The sequence below is a fragment of the Monodelphis domestica genome, chromosome 4 (assembly GCF_027887165.1).
Source record: "Monodelphis domestica isolate mMonDom1 chromosome 4, mMonDom1.pri, whole genome shotgun sequence".
Lineage (NCBI taxonomy): Eukaryota > Metazoa > Chordata > Mammalia > Didelphimorphia > Didelphidae > Monodelphis > Monodelphis domestica.
In genome coordinates, this window is record NC_077230.1 from 397,603,080 (window position 1) to 397,620,132 (window position 17,053).

General features: G+C 35.3%; 1 protein-coding gene across 6 annotated transcripts in view; it reads right to left on the reverse strand.

Moving 5' to 3' along the window:
- Positions 1-17,053, reverse strand: part of VPS13D (vacuolar protein sorting 13 homolog D) — a 415,828-nt gene that overhangs the window by 280,204 nt on the left and 118,571 nt on the right. For all 6 annotated transcript variants that reach the window (XM_007491757.3, XM_007491755.3, XM_016422198.2 and 3 more), the window contains 2 exons: positions 9,723-9,812; positions 6,333-6,473 (listed from right to left, as the gene is read on the reverse strand). In XM_007491757.3, coding sequence (XP_007491819.2) covers positions 6,333-6,473; positions 9,723-9,812 — 231 coding nt within the window. The remainder of the gene's footprint in view (positions 1-6,332; positions 6,474-9,722; positions 9,813-17,053) is intronic.

Genomic DNA, 17,053 nt, shown 5'->3' on the forward strand with positions numbered 1-17,053 from the left:
GGCTAAGAGACAGAAAGACGGATCAGTGGAATAGACTTAGGGAAAGTAGCCTCAGCAAGAGAGTATATGATAAACCCAAAGATCGCAGCTTTGGGGACAAAAATCCACTATTTGATAAAAACTGCTGGGAAAATTGGAAGACAGTATGGGAGAGATTAGGTTTGGATCAACACCTCACACCCTACACTGAGATAAATTCAGAATGGGTGAATGACTTGAATATAAAGAAGGAAATTATAAGTAAATTAGGAGAACACAGAATCGTATACATGTCAGATCTTTGGGAAAGGAAACACTTTAAGACCAAGCAAGAGTTAGGAAAAAAAATCACAAAATGTAACATAAATAATTTCTATTTCAATAAATTGAAAAGTTTTTGTAGAAACAAAACCAATACAAACAAAATTAGAAGGGAAGCAACAAATTGGGAAACAATCTTCATAACAAAAACCTCTGAAAAAGGTCTAATTCCTCAAATTTATAAAGAGCTAAACCAATTGTACAAAAAAATCAAGCCATTCTCCAATTGATAAATGGGCAACAGACATGAACAGGCAGTTCTCAGCCAAAGAAATCAAAACTATTAATAAGCACATGAAAAAGTGTTCTAAACCTCTTATAATCAGAGAGATGCAAATCAAAACAACTCTGAGGTATCACCTCACACCTGTAAACCTCAAAATTTCTCAGACTTATGAATGGTAGGGGTTTCTCCTATTGGGGAATCTTCTACTTAAAAAAATTCCCTAGCAGATAGTGAGAATTCTACTTAAGTGTGAAAACTCCTTGCCTTGGGAATATCCCTACTCCACCCTACCTAAGACTGCTTTAGGCCTTGCTGAACAATGAAAGTGCTTTGATCCATGCTTATGGAAGGGACAGGAAGTTCTTTGAGTCATGACTGTTTTAGAATTGATACAATGGGATACTAAGTACCTATAAAGGTGGGGCAACTTGTAAACTACTTAAACCTAAAAGGGTGATAACTTATTCAGAAGTTTTTTCTTAATGAAATGTCGACACAGCAGCATTTTTTTCTGACTTACTAAAGAGATTAAAACTACTCAGCTGTGAATTCAAAATGGGCAGTCCTTTAGAAACATCTACAGTGATTGGTAGATTTAAGGATTTAGGGGAGGTGACAGAGGAAATTTTGCCCTTAAAAATAAGAGCTTGGATCTCATTCAGGGATCTCGATTTCTGATTCTCATTCTGGAGGATCTCATTCTGAAGGAGAGCTCCTTGAGGAGCTCCTCTGAGGGGCTCTGTCCCTCTGGGGTAGGAGCTCTGGAGGCTCTTGAGAGAGGCCCTTTGAAACAATCTCTGACTGGAAGACTCTTTGAGGAAGGACGCTGGCCTGGTGTTACTAGAATCCTTGTTTAGTCAGACCTTGTGGTGAGTGTTAAAAAACTGACTGATTTCTCTTTTAAGACTCAGGTCTAGGCCAAATTGGCTTGAGGCCCTTCATACTTATTCCTTTCTTACTCTCTCTCTCTTTCTTTGATTACTCATTGTATTGTTAATTAAAATCTCCCTAAAACCCAATTGACTTGGGTATTTGAATAATTGGGAATATTTCCCTGGCGACCACCTTATATTTTGATTTTAAACCCAAGACACTGTAGTGAAACATATTTCTGCGGTCAAATTTACTCACCCTCTCTTATATCTATCACAATTTATATCTTCCACTATTTTAATCACTACAGTTTAAGACCTCAACCATTTTAAATCCCACACACCTTAGCAAACTAGTTAACATGACAGCAGTGGAAAGTAATGAATGCTGGAGGCGATGTGGCAAAGTCAGGATATTAATGCATTGCTGGTGGAGTTGTGACTTGATCCAACCATTCTGGAGGGCAATTTGGAACTATGTCCAAAGGGCGCTAAAAAACTGTCTGCCCCTTGACCTAGCCATAGCACTGCTGGGTTTGTACCCCAAAGAAATAATAAGGAAAAATACATGTACAAAAATATTCATAGCTGCACTCTTTGTGGTGGCAAAAAATTAGAAAATGAGGAGATGCCCTTCAATTGGGGAATGACTGAACAAAGTGTGGTATATGTTGGCAATGTAACACTATTGTGCTCAAAGGAATAATAAAGTGGAGGAATTCCATGTGAACTGGAATGACCTCTAGGAATTGATGCAGAGTGAAAGGACAAGAACCAGGAGAACACTGTACACAGAGTGATACACTGTGGTAAAATCGAATGTAAGGACTTCTTTGTTAGTGGCAATGCAGTGATCCAAAAACTTGGAGGGATCTAGGAGAAAGAACAGTATCCACATTCAGAGAAAAACTGTGGGAATAGTAACACCAAAGAAAAACAACTGCTTGATTACATGGGTCGAGGGGGATATGGAAATAAGTTCTGATGAAGGACACATGTAATGCCCAGTGAAACTGCGTGTCAGCTAAAGGAAGGGTATGGAGGGGAAGGAGGGAAAAAATATGATTCTTGTAACTAAGGAATAATGTTCTAAATGGACTAAATTTAAAAAATAAAGAAAAAATATAAGAAAGAAGTAAAAGATGTGAATCAAATCTTAGAACAATTAGAGTTAATAGATATATGGAGAAAAATAAATCACGACAAAAAGAATACACCTTCTTTTCAGCAGTACATGGTACATTCACAAAGATTGACCATGTACTGGGGCATAAAAACATGGCAAACAAATGCAGAAAAGCAGAAATAATAAATGCAACCGTTTCAGATCATAATGTAATAAAAATAATAATCAGGGTACAAATCAAAAACTAATTGGAAATAAAATAATATGATTCTACAAAATAGGTTAAAGAACAAATCATAGAGACAATTAATAATTTCATTGAAGAAAATCACGATGAAACATCCTTTCAAAATCTATGGGATGCAGCCAAAGCAGTACTCAGTGGGAAATTTATATCCTTGAGTTCAAAAATTAACAAATTAGGGAGGACAGAGGTCAATGAATAGGACATGCAAATCAAAAAACTTGAAAGGGAACAAATTAAAAATCCCCAGATGAAAACTAAATTAGAGATTCTAAAAATTAAGGGAGAAATTAATAAAATTGAAAGTGAAAGAACTATTGAATGAATAAATAAGACTAGAAGTTGGTACTTTGAAAAAACAAACAAAATAGACAAATGTGGGAAGAAGAAAGACCTCACCTCTAATGAAGAGGAAATTAAGGCATTCATTACAAAGTATTTTGCCCAATTACATGGCAACAAATATGGCAATCTAGGTGACATGGATGAATATTTACAAAAATATAAATTGCCTAGATTAACAGAAGAAAAAATAGAATTCTTAAATAATCCCATTTCAGAAAAAGAAATTGAACAAGCCATCAAAGAACTCCCTAAGAAAATATCCCCAAGGCCTGATGGATTCACAAATGAATTCTATCAAACATTCAAAGAACAACTAATCCCAATATCATACAAACTATTTGACAGAGTACACAAAGAAGTTCTACCAAATTCCTTTTAAGATACAAATATGGTACTGATTCCAAAGCCAGTCAGGTCAAAAACAGAGAAAGAAAACTACAGACCAATCTCCTCAATGAATATAGATGCAAAAATCTTAAATAGAATACTAGCAAAAAGACTCCAGCAAGTGATCACAAGGATTATTCATTATGATCAGGTGGGATTTATACCAAGAATGCAAGGATGGTTCAATATTAGGAAAACCATACACATAATTGACCATATTAACAAGCAAACCGACAAAAATCACGTGATTATCTCAATAGATGCAGAAAAAGCCTTTGACAAAAAGACAATGCCAACCTACCTGAATTCATTCCCTAATGATTAACAAGCTCCCTCATGGTCATACTCTTCCTATCCCAGTGATTCTGAATGATCTGCTGATGTCATTCAAACCCCGCTCCCCATGATCTACTGACCAATTTGTTCTTCCCATTGCCCTTAACCCTTCCCGTCCAGTACCTCCCAGCCCTTCCACTAGACATCTTGAAATGTCTGTGACAGAGGTAAGAAACGTGGAGAAAATATCTCCAATATTTTCCTTTCCCATTAGCTCTTTCCTTGCCCTCTCTTTTTAGCACTTACTCTGTTCACTTGTTCTTCCCAACTCACTAGCCAAGGAGGAGTTGGAATACTCCACCTTTGCCATTTCTGGGTTTTCTCCCACTACCACTACTTAGACACCTCTTCTCTGAAGTTTGCCCAATCCATATACGCCTCTCAATCAAAAATCCTAGTGATAATTTTCTACTATCTACTAACCTTCCTTCTTCCTTTATTGAGTTCAGAGGCTGGTTCACAATCCCAAACTACCACTCTCATACTAAGGGATTTTAATATACATATTTATGCTGTCTAAAAGACTCTAACTTCATGATTCCTAACTCACACATTAAATATGAGCAGCTCCTCTATGCCACCTCAGGCATACACAAAAATGGTCATATCCTTGATCTTGTCATCACTCACAAACCTATTACTTCGATGAAATCCTCTTATCTGGCTACAATCTACTGTCATTTTACTTCTTTTGCCTGGGTACTCCCAAATCCTATTCTTCATTCATACTATTCTCTAATCCCTCCATCCTTCAGTTCTTTTCCAAGCCATCACCTCTGTACCAGCTACATTCTTTCCCCCTTCCTCATCTTGACCCCTTGGCTGAATGAGTTCAACTACACTGTCCTCTAAGACCTTTGTACCCTTAACCAATTACCACATGTACCTAGCTAAACTTGTGCCTTGGATCACTCTCACCATTGGCTGCCTTTGCTCATATATATATATCATTCATCATAGCAGCTCTTTTAAACCTTAACATTCCTCCTCTTCATCTGACTGTTCTTCTCTTCTTTCTCTATACTGCTTCACTTAACAATCTCATTAGCTCCCATTGATCCAAAAATGATCACTATAAAGATCATTCTTAAATCTACTTATCTAGCTCTAATTTCTGCTGATCTACCATCTCACATCTAAACCTGCCTCATACTTCAAACTGGATGTCTCATAGAAGTCTTAAATATAACAAATTCAAAACTGGATTATCTTTGTTCCCAAACCTGCCTGTCTTTCTAACATCCCAATTAACATTATGAGTACCATTATCCTCCTAGCCCCCAGCTCACAACAGGTTTCATCCTTAACTCCTCACCATTACTGACCTCTCTCCAATATTTAATCTGTTGTTAAGGCCCATTAATTTTCCCTTCATGACTGCATGATTCCCATATGCTGTTCTCTTCTCTTGTCGAACATTGTCGTTACCATGGTAAAGGACATCATCACCACATCAGGCCTATTGCAACAACAGTATGCTAGTGGGTTTCCCTCTTACAAGTCTCTTCCTACTCTAGTCCATCTTCCACTAATATATCAAAGTTATGTTCTGATCATGTCTGTCTGTATATATCTCTTTCTCATACTCACACACTCACTCTCTCATACACACACACATACTCACTCACACACAGAGTTGGGTACAAAAATCAATTTCTCAACAGAGAAATAGAAAGGAAAAGAGCAAGGAGTGAAGAGAGAAAGGGCAATTAGAAGGAAAGGTCATTAAGGGAAGAATCAGACCCAAGCAAAAGAAAGATGTATAAAAGTATTTGTAGCTTTTTTGGAATGATAGTGAATGGAAATCTAAATTAGTATTCAACAGGGAAATGACTGAACAAGTTATTATATATAAATGTGACAGACCTAATGCAATAAAGAAATGATGAAGGGAAAAATTTCAATAAACATGGGAAGATTTGTATGAACAGATACAGAGTGGACAATCACAACAATATTGTAAAAATAAACAATTCAGAAAGATTTAGGAACTCTGATCAGTCATGATCAACCATAACTACAGAGGACTAATGATGATGCTATCCACCAGGTCCTGTCTTAGAGGTGAAAGACTGAGAATGCAGAATTAGATAGACAGAAATATAGATATAGATTGACTTTCTTCCAGACATAGTCAATGAAGATATTTGTTCTGCTTGATTATACACATTTTTAAAGGGAATGTTGTTTCTCTTTAGTTCTTAATGGGGAAAGAAGAGGGCTGGAGAGACAGAAGGTGGATCACTACTAATTGAAAAGAATAAAATTTGATTTAAAAAATAGCAAGCTAGCCCTATTCTATTATCAGTTAACTAGGAAGAAAAAAAAAGAATGGCAACACTAGATTATTGTCACCCTAAGCATTAGTCAATTCTGTTGAACAGAGAAGTTTTTCTGAATCACTTAGACAAATGTTAGGGTTTCATTCACTTTACTGGTCTTTGAGACAAAGGTGAAAGGGATTTACACAGCCAGATCAATGCTCTAGATTCTTACCTATCAATACAGAGGTGATATTGATATCCAAACGAGGTTTGGCCCTGGCTTCCAACTTCAGTCTTGGAGGATGGAGGCGGCTAGCTGCCTGTTGTTCCCAGGATACAGAGCATGGCCATGGCTCAATAAATGGCTCCCAGCCTAAAATAAAAGAGGAAAATGACATTTGTTCAACAGATACAAAGAAATTAGGGAGGAAAGCTGCTAATAATTCCTAATGACTGTCTAGTAAGGGTCTAGTAAACCACAGTTGATGGCTTTCTACTTCCAATTTATTTGAAAGCACCATCTGCCAGATAGCAAGAACAGCTACTATATGTATCTACTAAACAGAGCCATTATTGATGTCAAAATTAAGTAAAGCATCCCAGACCCAAGTTAGTTATAAAGCAATAGGATGGTCAAGGAACCACTGAAGTGAAACATTTTACATAAGTCAGCAACTCTGAATATGAAAACTGGAAATGTTTACATCCTTCCAGAAAAATTATTCTTTAATAGAGATATTTAAATAATCAATCTATAGATGTGAAAAAAAAAACTAAGTTTTCTAACAGAACTCAACCCAATAAACATTTTGTACATCCTTGTTATACCAAAAGCACTAAATGCTGGGTGTGGACAGAAAAAGAAACAAAGGAGATTGCTACATGAAGCTTCTCTTGGAAAAAATATAATAAATATGCAGATAAAGTAAAACAAGGCAATATGAGGACAGAAAAAGAACTAGTAACTTGGAAGAGGTAGTAAGAAAGACATGAGGAAGGAGGCAGCAAAAACTGAGCTGAATCTAAAAGAAAGATAAGGATTTTGACAATGAAGTACAGAGGGAAGGGATTCTAGACACTGGGTATAACAAAAACACAAAGCAAGAAATAGAATATCAATTTCAAGAGAAAATCTGTTTTGGTTGAATAGAGACTGCATGGATGGGAGTAATGTGAAATAAGGCTTGAATCTTGTTTTATTCAATCCAAAAGTAGCTGCTTCAACACTTTCCAAGCAACTGACTTAGATATGTAACACATAATGTAGTCAGGCAGGTGATTCAAAATAATCATTATAAACACAAATTCCTTTAGAAAGACTTATATGATTCAGTAAAATAATGTAACCTACTGTAATCAGCCCTACCTTTAGAGACTTCTGGCAACTTTGAAAAAAGGGCCTTTGCAAATCTTCCAACAACAAAGCTTATTACCTTGGAAATACCTGCCTAATACAGAGAGGAGTCTCTTGTGTACCAGTTCAAAGAGGTGTTTTTCCCTTCTGTCAAACTACTCTAGCACCTCATTCATTCGGGAGAGATCCATTTGGATTAACTGTTTATGCATACTAATTATATCAAGTTCTGACCAACTCAAATATAAACCAATTATTCAAGCAGGGAGCTCAGAATATATGTATAGTCTTACTAGCTCTCTGTATTAGAAATTATGTCATTTTTAGTGGAAAAACAAGGAAAATATTTATTAAGAAAAATTATTTCAACCAGCATGAACATAACCCGAGAGAGGTTATGAAGAGTTGAACACAACTTAAACAACTAATAAACAATGAAAATTTGATATGACTCTTCTTTTACCTTTCTTGATATATCTATATACATATATATATGTATATATTTGTATATATACATATCATGTTTATCACTACCAATTTATTAGTGTGCTTATATTTCCACAGCTCTTCCACCATTGACTCTTTCTATATTATCTATCATTTTTGTCAGTTTATTGGATATAAGGTGAAACCTGAGTTATTTCAATGTTCATTTCTATTATTATTAGTGATTTAGATCATTCTTCCATATGGTTGTTAATAATTTACAATTTCTTTTAGGAACTGTTTATTTCTAAACTTTGATTACTTCTCTTTTAGGGAATGGGTTTTAGTTTTATATGTTCATGGAAGAGATACTGAAGTGGTTTGCCATTTCCTTCTCCAACTTATCTGACAGATGAGGAAACTGAAGCAAACAGGGTAAAGTGACTTGTCCTGGATCACACAGCTAGTAAGTGTCTGAGGCTAGATTTGAGCTCAGACCTTCCTGACTTCAGCCTTACTCTGTGCACTGTGCCCCCCCTAGCTTTCCCCTACATCAGATTCAGTGCCTATAAATTAGAGAATAGCTAAACAAATTGTGGTACACAGATGTAGTAGAATATTACTGTGCAATTAAAAATAATGACTATAATGAAGAAACTCTGGAAGACTTATTTGAACTAGTGTTAAATGAAGTAGAATCAAGAAAATATCATGAGTATCAATGGAAAGAACATAAAACAATGGAAACAGAATACCGTAAAATTATTATGGTCAAGCTTTGTCCCAAAAAAGAAATATAAGATGCAGTTTACAGGAAGCACTTAACAAATGCTTGTTAACTGAATAACTGCAAAAGTTGAAGGCTGTGGGTGTGAAATATCACCATCACACTTTTTCAATACATTGCTTAGTTTTATTGGATCTTTTCCTCTTTTTAAAATTCTTTGTGATGCAAGATAACTCTCAACAAAGACAAGGAGACAGATGCTGGGAAATATAGGTGATGTAAAAACAAAAGCTATCAATAAAAATTACTAATGAAGACCCAGATAGTAACTAACACAGCCATAGCAATGGAGGAAAAATCAGGGAACAAAAACTATTAATACAGTTTTATATTCCCAGGATAAGCTAAACTTTAAGGATCAAAAATGGTTAAATTATCTCCCCACCCACTCCCAAAAAAATCAATCAATTCTTTTCAGCTATAACCTATCACAGTGATGCCAAAGATGGCACGCAGAGTGCTCTCTGAGGGCAAGCAATGGCCCCTACCTTTATTACTAGAAAAGCAGAAGGACTCGAGCAGAGCTGCTCCCTTCCTGTCTCTATTGTGCCTATTGACATTTTTTCACATCATCCACCCCTCTGCTCAGCAGCTCACAGTGGAAAAGGTGGGTGGTTCACAGGCAGCAGAGCTGGAGGGGACCAGAGCACTTGGGCCACTCCCCTCCCCGCCTATGCACTCACTGAGGGTATTTCTCACTTTACCCACCACTCCATCCAGCAGTCTAATGGGATATGGGAGGACAGGGTATGCCCAGCACTTGGGGGAAAGGGGAACAGCATGTTGAAAGGGAGGGGGGGGGGGGGTTTGGACAGGGCAAGGCACATGGTCTCTAAAAAGTTCTCCATCACTGACCTATCAGATACGTTTCTAAAGATTAATCATTTTCATTGTCTGTAGTCCAATAGCTCTTTGTTTTTTTATCCTTTTGTCTTCATCCAATATAAAATGTATTCTAGCACAACCATATAGTATAATATAATATACACATGTGTACATTTAAACTCATATGTGTATGTGTGTGTATATATTCCAAACACTAGGTTCTCACTTACCTGAGAGTGCACGGTTATAATAATCTCCTGAAAGCATAAAATGGGCATTACCCTCAGGGCTAGTTCTCACATGCTGGAGAAAATTCAAACCTACAATAAAAGTGACCAGGACTTTAATGCAATATTAAAAGAATACTCACATTAAAGAGACACTACTAAAAGTCAAATTTCAAGGGGAAAAAAATCAACAAATATATGACTAAAAACTTTCTATTTTCAAAGGTATCAATTTAACACGTGAATGACCTATAGAAAACTCAGAATATTTTCCTAAGAGTAGATACAGACAAGACCCAAGGACCGGAAAAGCAATGACAATTTATTTTTTAACCACACATGGATCATTGCACTGAAGCAAAGGTAAGGAACATGGGTCACCTCAATTCACACATACAAAGAGATAATTAATCTCATCATAAACCTTAGGTCTCAAGGTTAAAGACACAACAGAGGTTCAACTTCAAAAAAAGGACTCAAAACAATCATTTCCATAGCATGATTCAAAGTAATTGTCAGCCTTGAATAACCTTAGAGAAGTAACTTCTTTTTAAGTTTTTTAACATGATTTATTGCTTATCCTCAGGTAAGAGTCTATAGAATCTTTAGCTAAATAGCAAGATAGGACAAAGTCGGCCCAATTTTTTATTTAATTTTTTCCTTTATTTTATCTTTATTTTCTTCCAATAACAAATTTACACATAGGTTTTCCAAATTTACATGTTTCATGTGGTCTCCTTTCCCTTTTCCCCCCACCTTCCTCAGTTGGCAAGCAATTCCACTGGGTTATACATGTGTTATCACTCAAAACATATTTCCATATTATACATTTTTATTAGACAGAAATCTTATAAATGAAAATCCCAAATCATATAGCCAAATAAACAAGTAATAAATCATATATTTTCATTTTCTTTTCTACTCTAATAGTTATTTCTCTAGAGAGAATAAATAGAATTCTTTTTCATGAGTCTCTCAGAATTGTCCTGGATCATTTTGTTGCTGTTAGTTGCAAAGTCAATTATATTTAAGCATCCCACAATATTTCAGTTACTGTGTAAAATGTTTTCCAGTTTCTGCTTCTTTCACTCTGTATCAGTTCAATAAGTTTTTCCAGCTCTTTCTGAAATCATCTTCTTTATCATTCCTTATAGCAAAATAGTGTTACATCACCATCAGATACCACAATTTGTTCAGCCATTCCCCAATTAAAGGACATCCCTTCAATTTCCAATTCCCTGCCACCATAAAAAGGGCAGTTATAAATATTTTTGTACAAGCAGGTCGTTTCACACTTTTAAAAATCTCTTTGGAATACAGACCTAGTATTGGTATTACTAGATAAAAGGATATGCATTCTTTAAAAGCCCTTTGGGCATAACTCCAAATTGGCTTCCAAAATGGTTAGATCAATACCAGAAAATGCATTGATGTCCCAATTTTGCCACATCTCCTCCAACATTCCTTTACTGTAATATTGGCCAATCTGATAGGTGTGAGATGGTACTTCAGATTTGTTTTAATTTGCATTTCTCTAATGAAGAGGGATTTGGAACATTTTTTCATATGATTATTGACAGCTTTGATTTCATATGAAAACTACTTTTTCATATCCTTTGACCAATTATCAATTGGGGAATGACTTACTTTCTTATAAATTTGACTTCATTGTTTATTTTTTTTTGAGAAAGTAGACCTTTATCAAAGAAATTTCTTATAAAAAATTTTCCCTAATTTATTGTTTCCCTTATAATCAGTGTTGTATTGGTTATGTTTGTACAAAAACTGTTTCTAATTTAATAAAATCAAAATTATTAATTTTATATCTTGTAATGTTCTCAATCAATTGTTGGATCTTAAATTCTTCCTTTCGTCATAGATCTGACAGGTAAACTATTGTATGTTCACCTCATTTACTTATAATATCACTTTTTCATGTTTAAATCATATAACCATTTTGACCTTATTTTGGTATAGGTGTGAGCCTATTTTTCATTTAAATAGGATCAGAAATGATTTGATAGATTACAAGAAATCAGAGAATAACAAACTCTAAGACGAATATCATAATAGCAACTAATAGCCAGCATTTATTTTGCACTTTCAGCTTTGCAAAGCACTTTTATATATTATCTCATTTTATCCACACAACAATCCTGGATGGTAAATGCTATTTTCATTCCCACTTTTCAAATGGGGAAACTGAGGAAGATTATGTCACTTTCCCAGGGTCATACAGACAATAATTATCTGGACCTAGAGTGGAAAACAGTTAACCATGACAATTTCATTATCTTCCAGGACATAAATCTGTCTCCTACAGAATTATTTTCTCTATCTTATTTTTATTTTACTATCTACTACATAATTCCACCCCATCACCCAAAGGCTAATCTAAGACAGGAAAGAAAAATGCAAAAACTATCTGCAATGGAGGTGTGAATTTCAAAACTACTCAACCCTGTTCAAACCATTCTTTAGAAGATGGGATTTGGCTATTTCCTGATCAATAACAATAGAGATACTTGGAATGACAGAATCAGGTCTTGGAAACTACAACCTCCACCCTAATCAAGATAACAGGATTTAGGAAGGGCTGCAGCAAAGCTCAAGATTTAGTTATTTGAGAATGTGGCCTTCAACAGACATGTGCAAAGGGGACAGACCTCTGGGCAGTCCTGGGTGAAGCTAGAGCCACCATTGGTACAGGTAAGACACAGGAAGTGAGGTAGAGGACAGCTGAGGAGTCTGGGGACTGCCTGTGTGGAGGGAGAGGGTGGTGATTGGAGCCTGTTGCTTGGAGTGGAGGCCCTCAGACTGTTTCTCCATTTTGGTCACATGAGTGATAGGGACTGATCTCTATTCTTTGCCTCGGCTATCCAAGGCCTTGGGCCTTTGGCCCAGCCTAAGTAGAGTGGGTATTTAAGCCCTATTCCCTTTTGTCTCTCTGTCTCTGTCTCTGTCTCTGTCTCTCTCTCTCTCTCTCTCTCTCTCTCTCTCTCTCTTTCTCTCTAATACCTTTCTTCTTCCTGTTAGTAATTAAAAAAAAAAACTCCATAAAAGGTTGACTGCTGACTTGAGTTTTCATTTAGGAATTACATAGCTGAATTCCTTGGTGACCTTAAATTAATATATATCAGTCTTTTAAAGTGATTTTCATATCACAGAGGCAATAGTCACTAACCAATCTAGAGCAAATGAAACTGATGCCAAATGAACAGTAAAGAACAATTTTAAAGCAATTTATCTTTGTGATACCTGGAGAAAAGGCAAGAAAGAGAAAAAAAAAGGCCATGGCTTGAGTTTAAGTTCACTTCAATTCATAAGCCTACTGCAAGAAAAAAAAAAAAGTCTGTTCTTGAGAGAAAATAATCTCTTGGAGACAGTCCCAGCAGTCATGAGTGCTGCTCCAGAACCCAGTAGCTACTCTGAGATTCACAAAGAGCCAGACATGATGGACAACAAAATGATTCTTGGGTAACAAGCAGGATTCTAAGATTGCCTTACCAAAACCCAAATGGCATTACTGGTTAGAAATCACTGACTTCAGGATGCAGTTTCAGTTCAGCCAAAAGGTTTCACACAAAGAGTCTTTTCTAGCCACATTTCAGTACTTACTACTGGTCACTAATCAAAATGACACAAAATTATGATTAAACAAGGCAATAAAATTTTCATGTCTGCATGTAGAAGTCTCATTCTACCACTTATCTATTGTAGTGCAGAATTCACCATGAGGAACATAGAATTTCCCATTCATTTATTATATCCTATTTTGTTCTGTAATTATTGTGTACAGACTTCACTTTGACCACAGTGATGCCACCAGACCCATGGATGACGTCTTATTCATCTTTCTGTTTCCCTAACAGGGATTTAAATTCAAGAAAAGTCAATGGATTGAATTGAAGGTAAGTGATTAAAAGGAATATTTTTGTTTTAATTTCATCTATTTTTAAAAAAACACTGTGACTGGGTCTCAGGGGAGCATATAACCTGGCAGTTTATTGGAAAAATGATTTGGCTCATAGGATAAATTTCTAAACTTCTTGTCTTCTAAAAGAGGTTGGTAATACTAATGTACTGTTGATAGAGTTGTGAATTGATCCAACCACTCTGGAAAGAAATTCAAAACTATATCTGAAGGATTAGAATACTGTGCATACCCTTTGTCCCAGCAAGACCACTAGTAGGTCCATTCCTAAGAGAGATCATAGGGGGGAAGGGGGAGATTCTAATATGTACAAAAATATGTGTAGCAGTTCTTTTTGTGGTGGCAAAGAATTGGAAATTGAAAGAATGCTTATCAAACAGGAAACACTCGAACAAGCTGTAGTATATGACTGAGATGGAGTACTACTGTGCTATAAGAAATAAGCAGAATGCTTTCAGAAAAACCTAGGAAGACTTACATGAACTGATACAAAGTGAAATAAGCAGAACCAAGAGAATATTATAAACAAGAACAGCAATAATCTACTGTGAATGACTTCGCCATTCTCAGCAATATGAGAATCCGAGACAAATCCAAAAAACTATAACAAAAAGTTTTATCCACCTCCTAAGAAAGACTTAATGAAGTCTGAAAACAGAGTGAATTATACATTTTAAACATTATTATTTGGGGGGGAAGGGGGATTTACCTTGGATTTCCTTTGCAACATGGCTAATATGGAAATGTTTTCCATGACTACATAGGTATAATCTATATCAAATTGCTTGCTTTCTCAAAGAGTAGAAAAAAAGGAAGGTATTTGGAATTAAAAAAAATTTTAAACAAATATTGAAAAATTTTGTTTACATGTAATTAAGAAAAAAGCTAAAGGCAAAAATAAAAGAGTAAGAATTCAAAATAAATATTACAATCACTAAACATTGGGAAATTAAGAGATCAGGCATTATTTATATTGTAGAGCTGTTGATTCAAGATATATGGCATTGTTGAAATTTGTCTATTTCCACTGTACAGGGATAACCTACACAACTTAAGAAAATCCAAGTTTCCTCCTAGAAAAATACAAGGATTAAATGTTAAAAGGATGGTTTAATATTAAGAAAACCATCTATATAATTGGCCATATCAATAACCAAATCAACAGAAATCACATGATTATCTCAATAGGCACAGAAAAAACCTTTGATAAAATACAACACCCATTCCTACTGAAAACACTATTAAGTATAGGAATAGATGAGCCTTTCCTAAAAATAATAAACAGTATATATTTAAAACTATCAGCAAGCATCATCTGCAAGGATGATAAGTTAGAAGCCTTCCCAATAAGATCAGGAGTGAAGCAAGGATGCCCATTATCACCTCTAGAAATGCTAGTGGGAGCAATTAGAGAAGAAAAAGAAATTAAAGTAGGCAATGAGGAGACTAAACTGTCACTCTCTGCAGATGATATGATGTTCTACTTAAAGAATTCTAGAGAATCAACTAAAAAGATAGTGGAAATAATTAACAATTTTATCAAAGCTGCAAGATAAAAAATAAATGCACATAAATCATCAGCATTTCTATATACTTCCAACACAACTCAACAGCAAGTTAGAAAGAAAAATTCCATTTAAAATCATCCTAGACAATATAAAACATCTAGGAATCTATTTGCCAAGACAAACACTTATATGAACACAACTACAAGGCACTTTTCACACAATTAAAACTAGATCTAAATAACTGGAAAAACATTTATTGCTCATGGGTAGGACGAGCTAACATAACATAAATGATAATCCTACCCAAATTAATTTACTTATTCAGTGCCATAACTGTCAAACTACCAAGAAACTTTTTTATAGAATTAGAAAACATTATAACAAAGTTCATTTGTAAGAGCAAAAGATCAATAATATCAAGGGAACTAATGAAAAAAAAGTGGATAGAGGACTAGCAGTACCAGATCTTAAACTGTACTTTAAAGTAGTGATCATCAAAACAATATGGTACTAGCCAAAAGAAAGAAAGGTAGATCAATGGAATAGACTTGGGGTAAATGACCTCAGCTAGATAGTGTACAATAAACCCAAAGATCCTAGCTTTTAGGACAAGAACCCACTATTTGACAAGAACGGCTGGGAAAATTGGAAAATAGTATGGGAGAGATTCGGTTTAGATCAACATCTCACACCCTATACCAAGATAAATTCAGAATGGGTAAATGGCCTAAATATAAAGAGGTAAATTATAAGTAAATTAGGTGAACACAGAAAAGTGTACCTGTCAGTTCTATGGGAAAGGAAGGAATTTAAGACCAAGCAAGAGATAGAGGACATTACAAAATGCAAAACGAATCATTTTGATTACATTAAATTAAATGGGTTTTATACAAACAAAACCAATGCAAACAAAATTAGAAGGGAAGCAACAAATTGGGAAACAATCTTTATAACAAAAACCTCTGACAAAGGTCTAATTTCTCAAATTTATAAGGAGCTAAGTCAATTGTACCAAAAAATCAAGACATTCCCTAATTGATAAATGGTTGAGGGACATGAACAGGCAGTTTTCAGATAAAGAAACCAAAACTATCAATAAACATATGAAAACATGTTCTAAATCTCTCATAATCAGAGAAATGGAAATCAAAAGAATTCTGGGGTACCATGCCATACCTAACAGATTGCCCAATACAACAGTAAAGGAAAATGATAAATGTTGGAGGGGGTGTGGCAAAATTGAGATACTACTACACTGCTGGTGGAGTTGTGAATTGATCCAACAATTTTGGAGGGCAATTTGGAACTACATCCAAGGGCTTTAAAAGACTGCCTGCCCTTTGATCCAGCAATAGCACTACTGAGTTTGTACCCCAAAGAAATAATAAGGAAAAATATGTGTACAAAAATATTTACAGTCCCGCTCTTTTTAGTGGCAAAAAATTGGAAAATGGGGGGGGTGTCCATGAATTAGGGAATGGCTGAAAAATTGTGGCATCTGATGGTGATGGAATACTATTATGCAAAAAGAAATAATGAACTGGAGGAATTTCCTTGTGAATGGAATGACCTCCAGGAATTGACACAGAGCAAAAGGAGAAGAACCAAGAGAACATTGTACACAGAGACTGATTCATTGTGGAACAATCAAATGTAATGGACTTCTCTACTAGAATCAATGCAATGATCTAGAACAATCCAGAGGAATTTACGAGAAAGAACACACATCCAGAGAAAGAACTGTGGGAGCAGAAACAGAGAAGAAAAACATTTTCTTTATCACATGGTTTGGTGGGGATATGACTTGGGATGTTGACTTTAAATTATCATTCTATTGCAAATATGAATAATGTGGAAATAGGTTTAGAACACTGATAGATGTGTAATCCAGT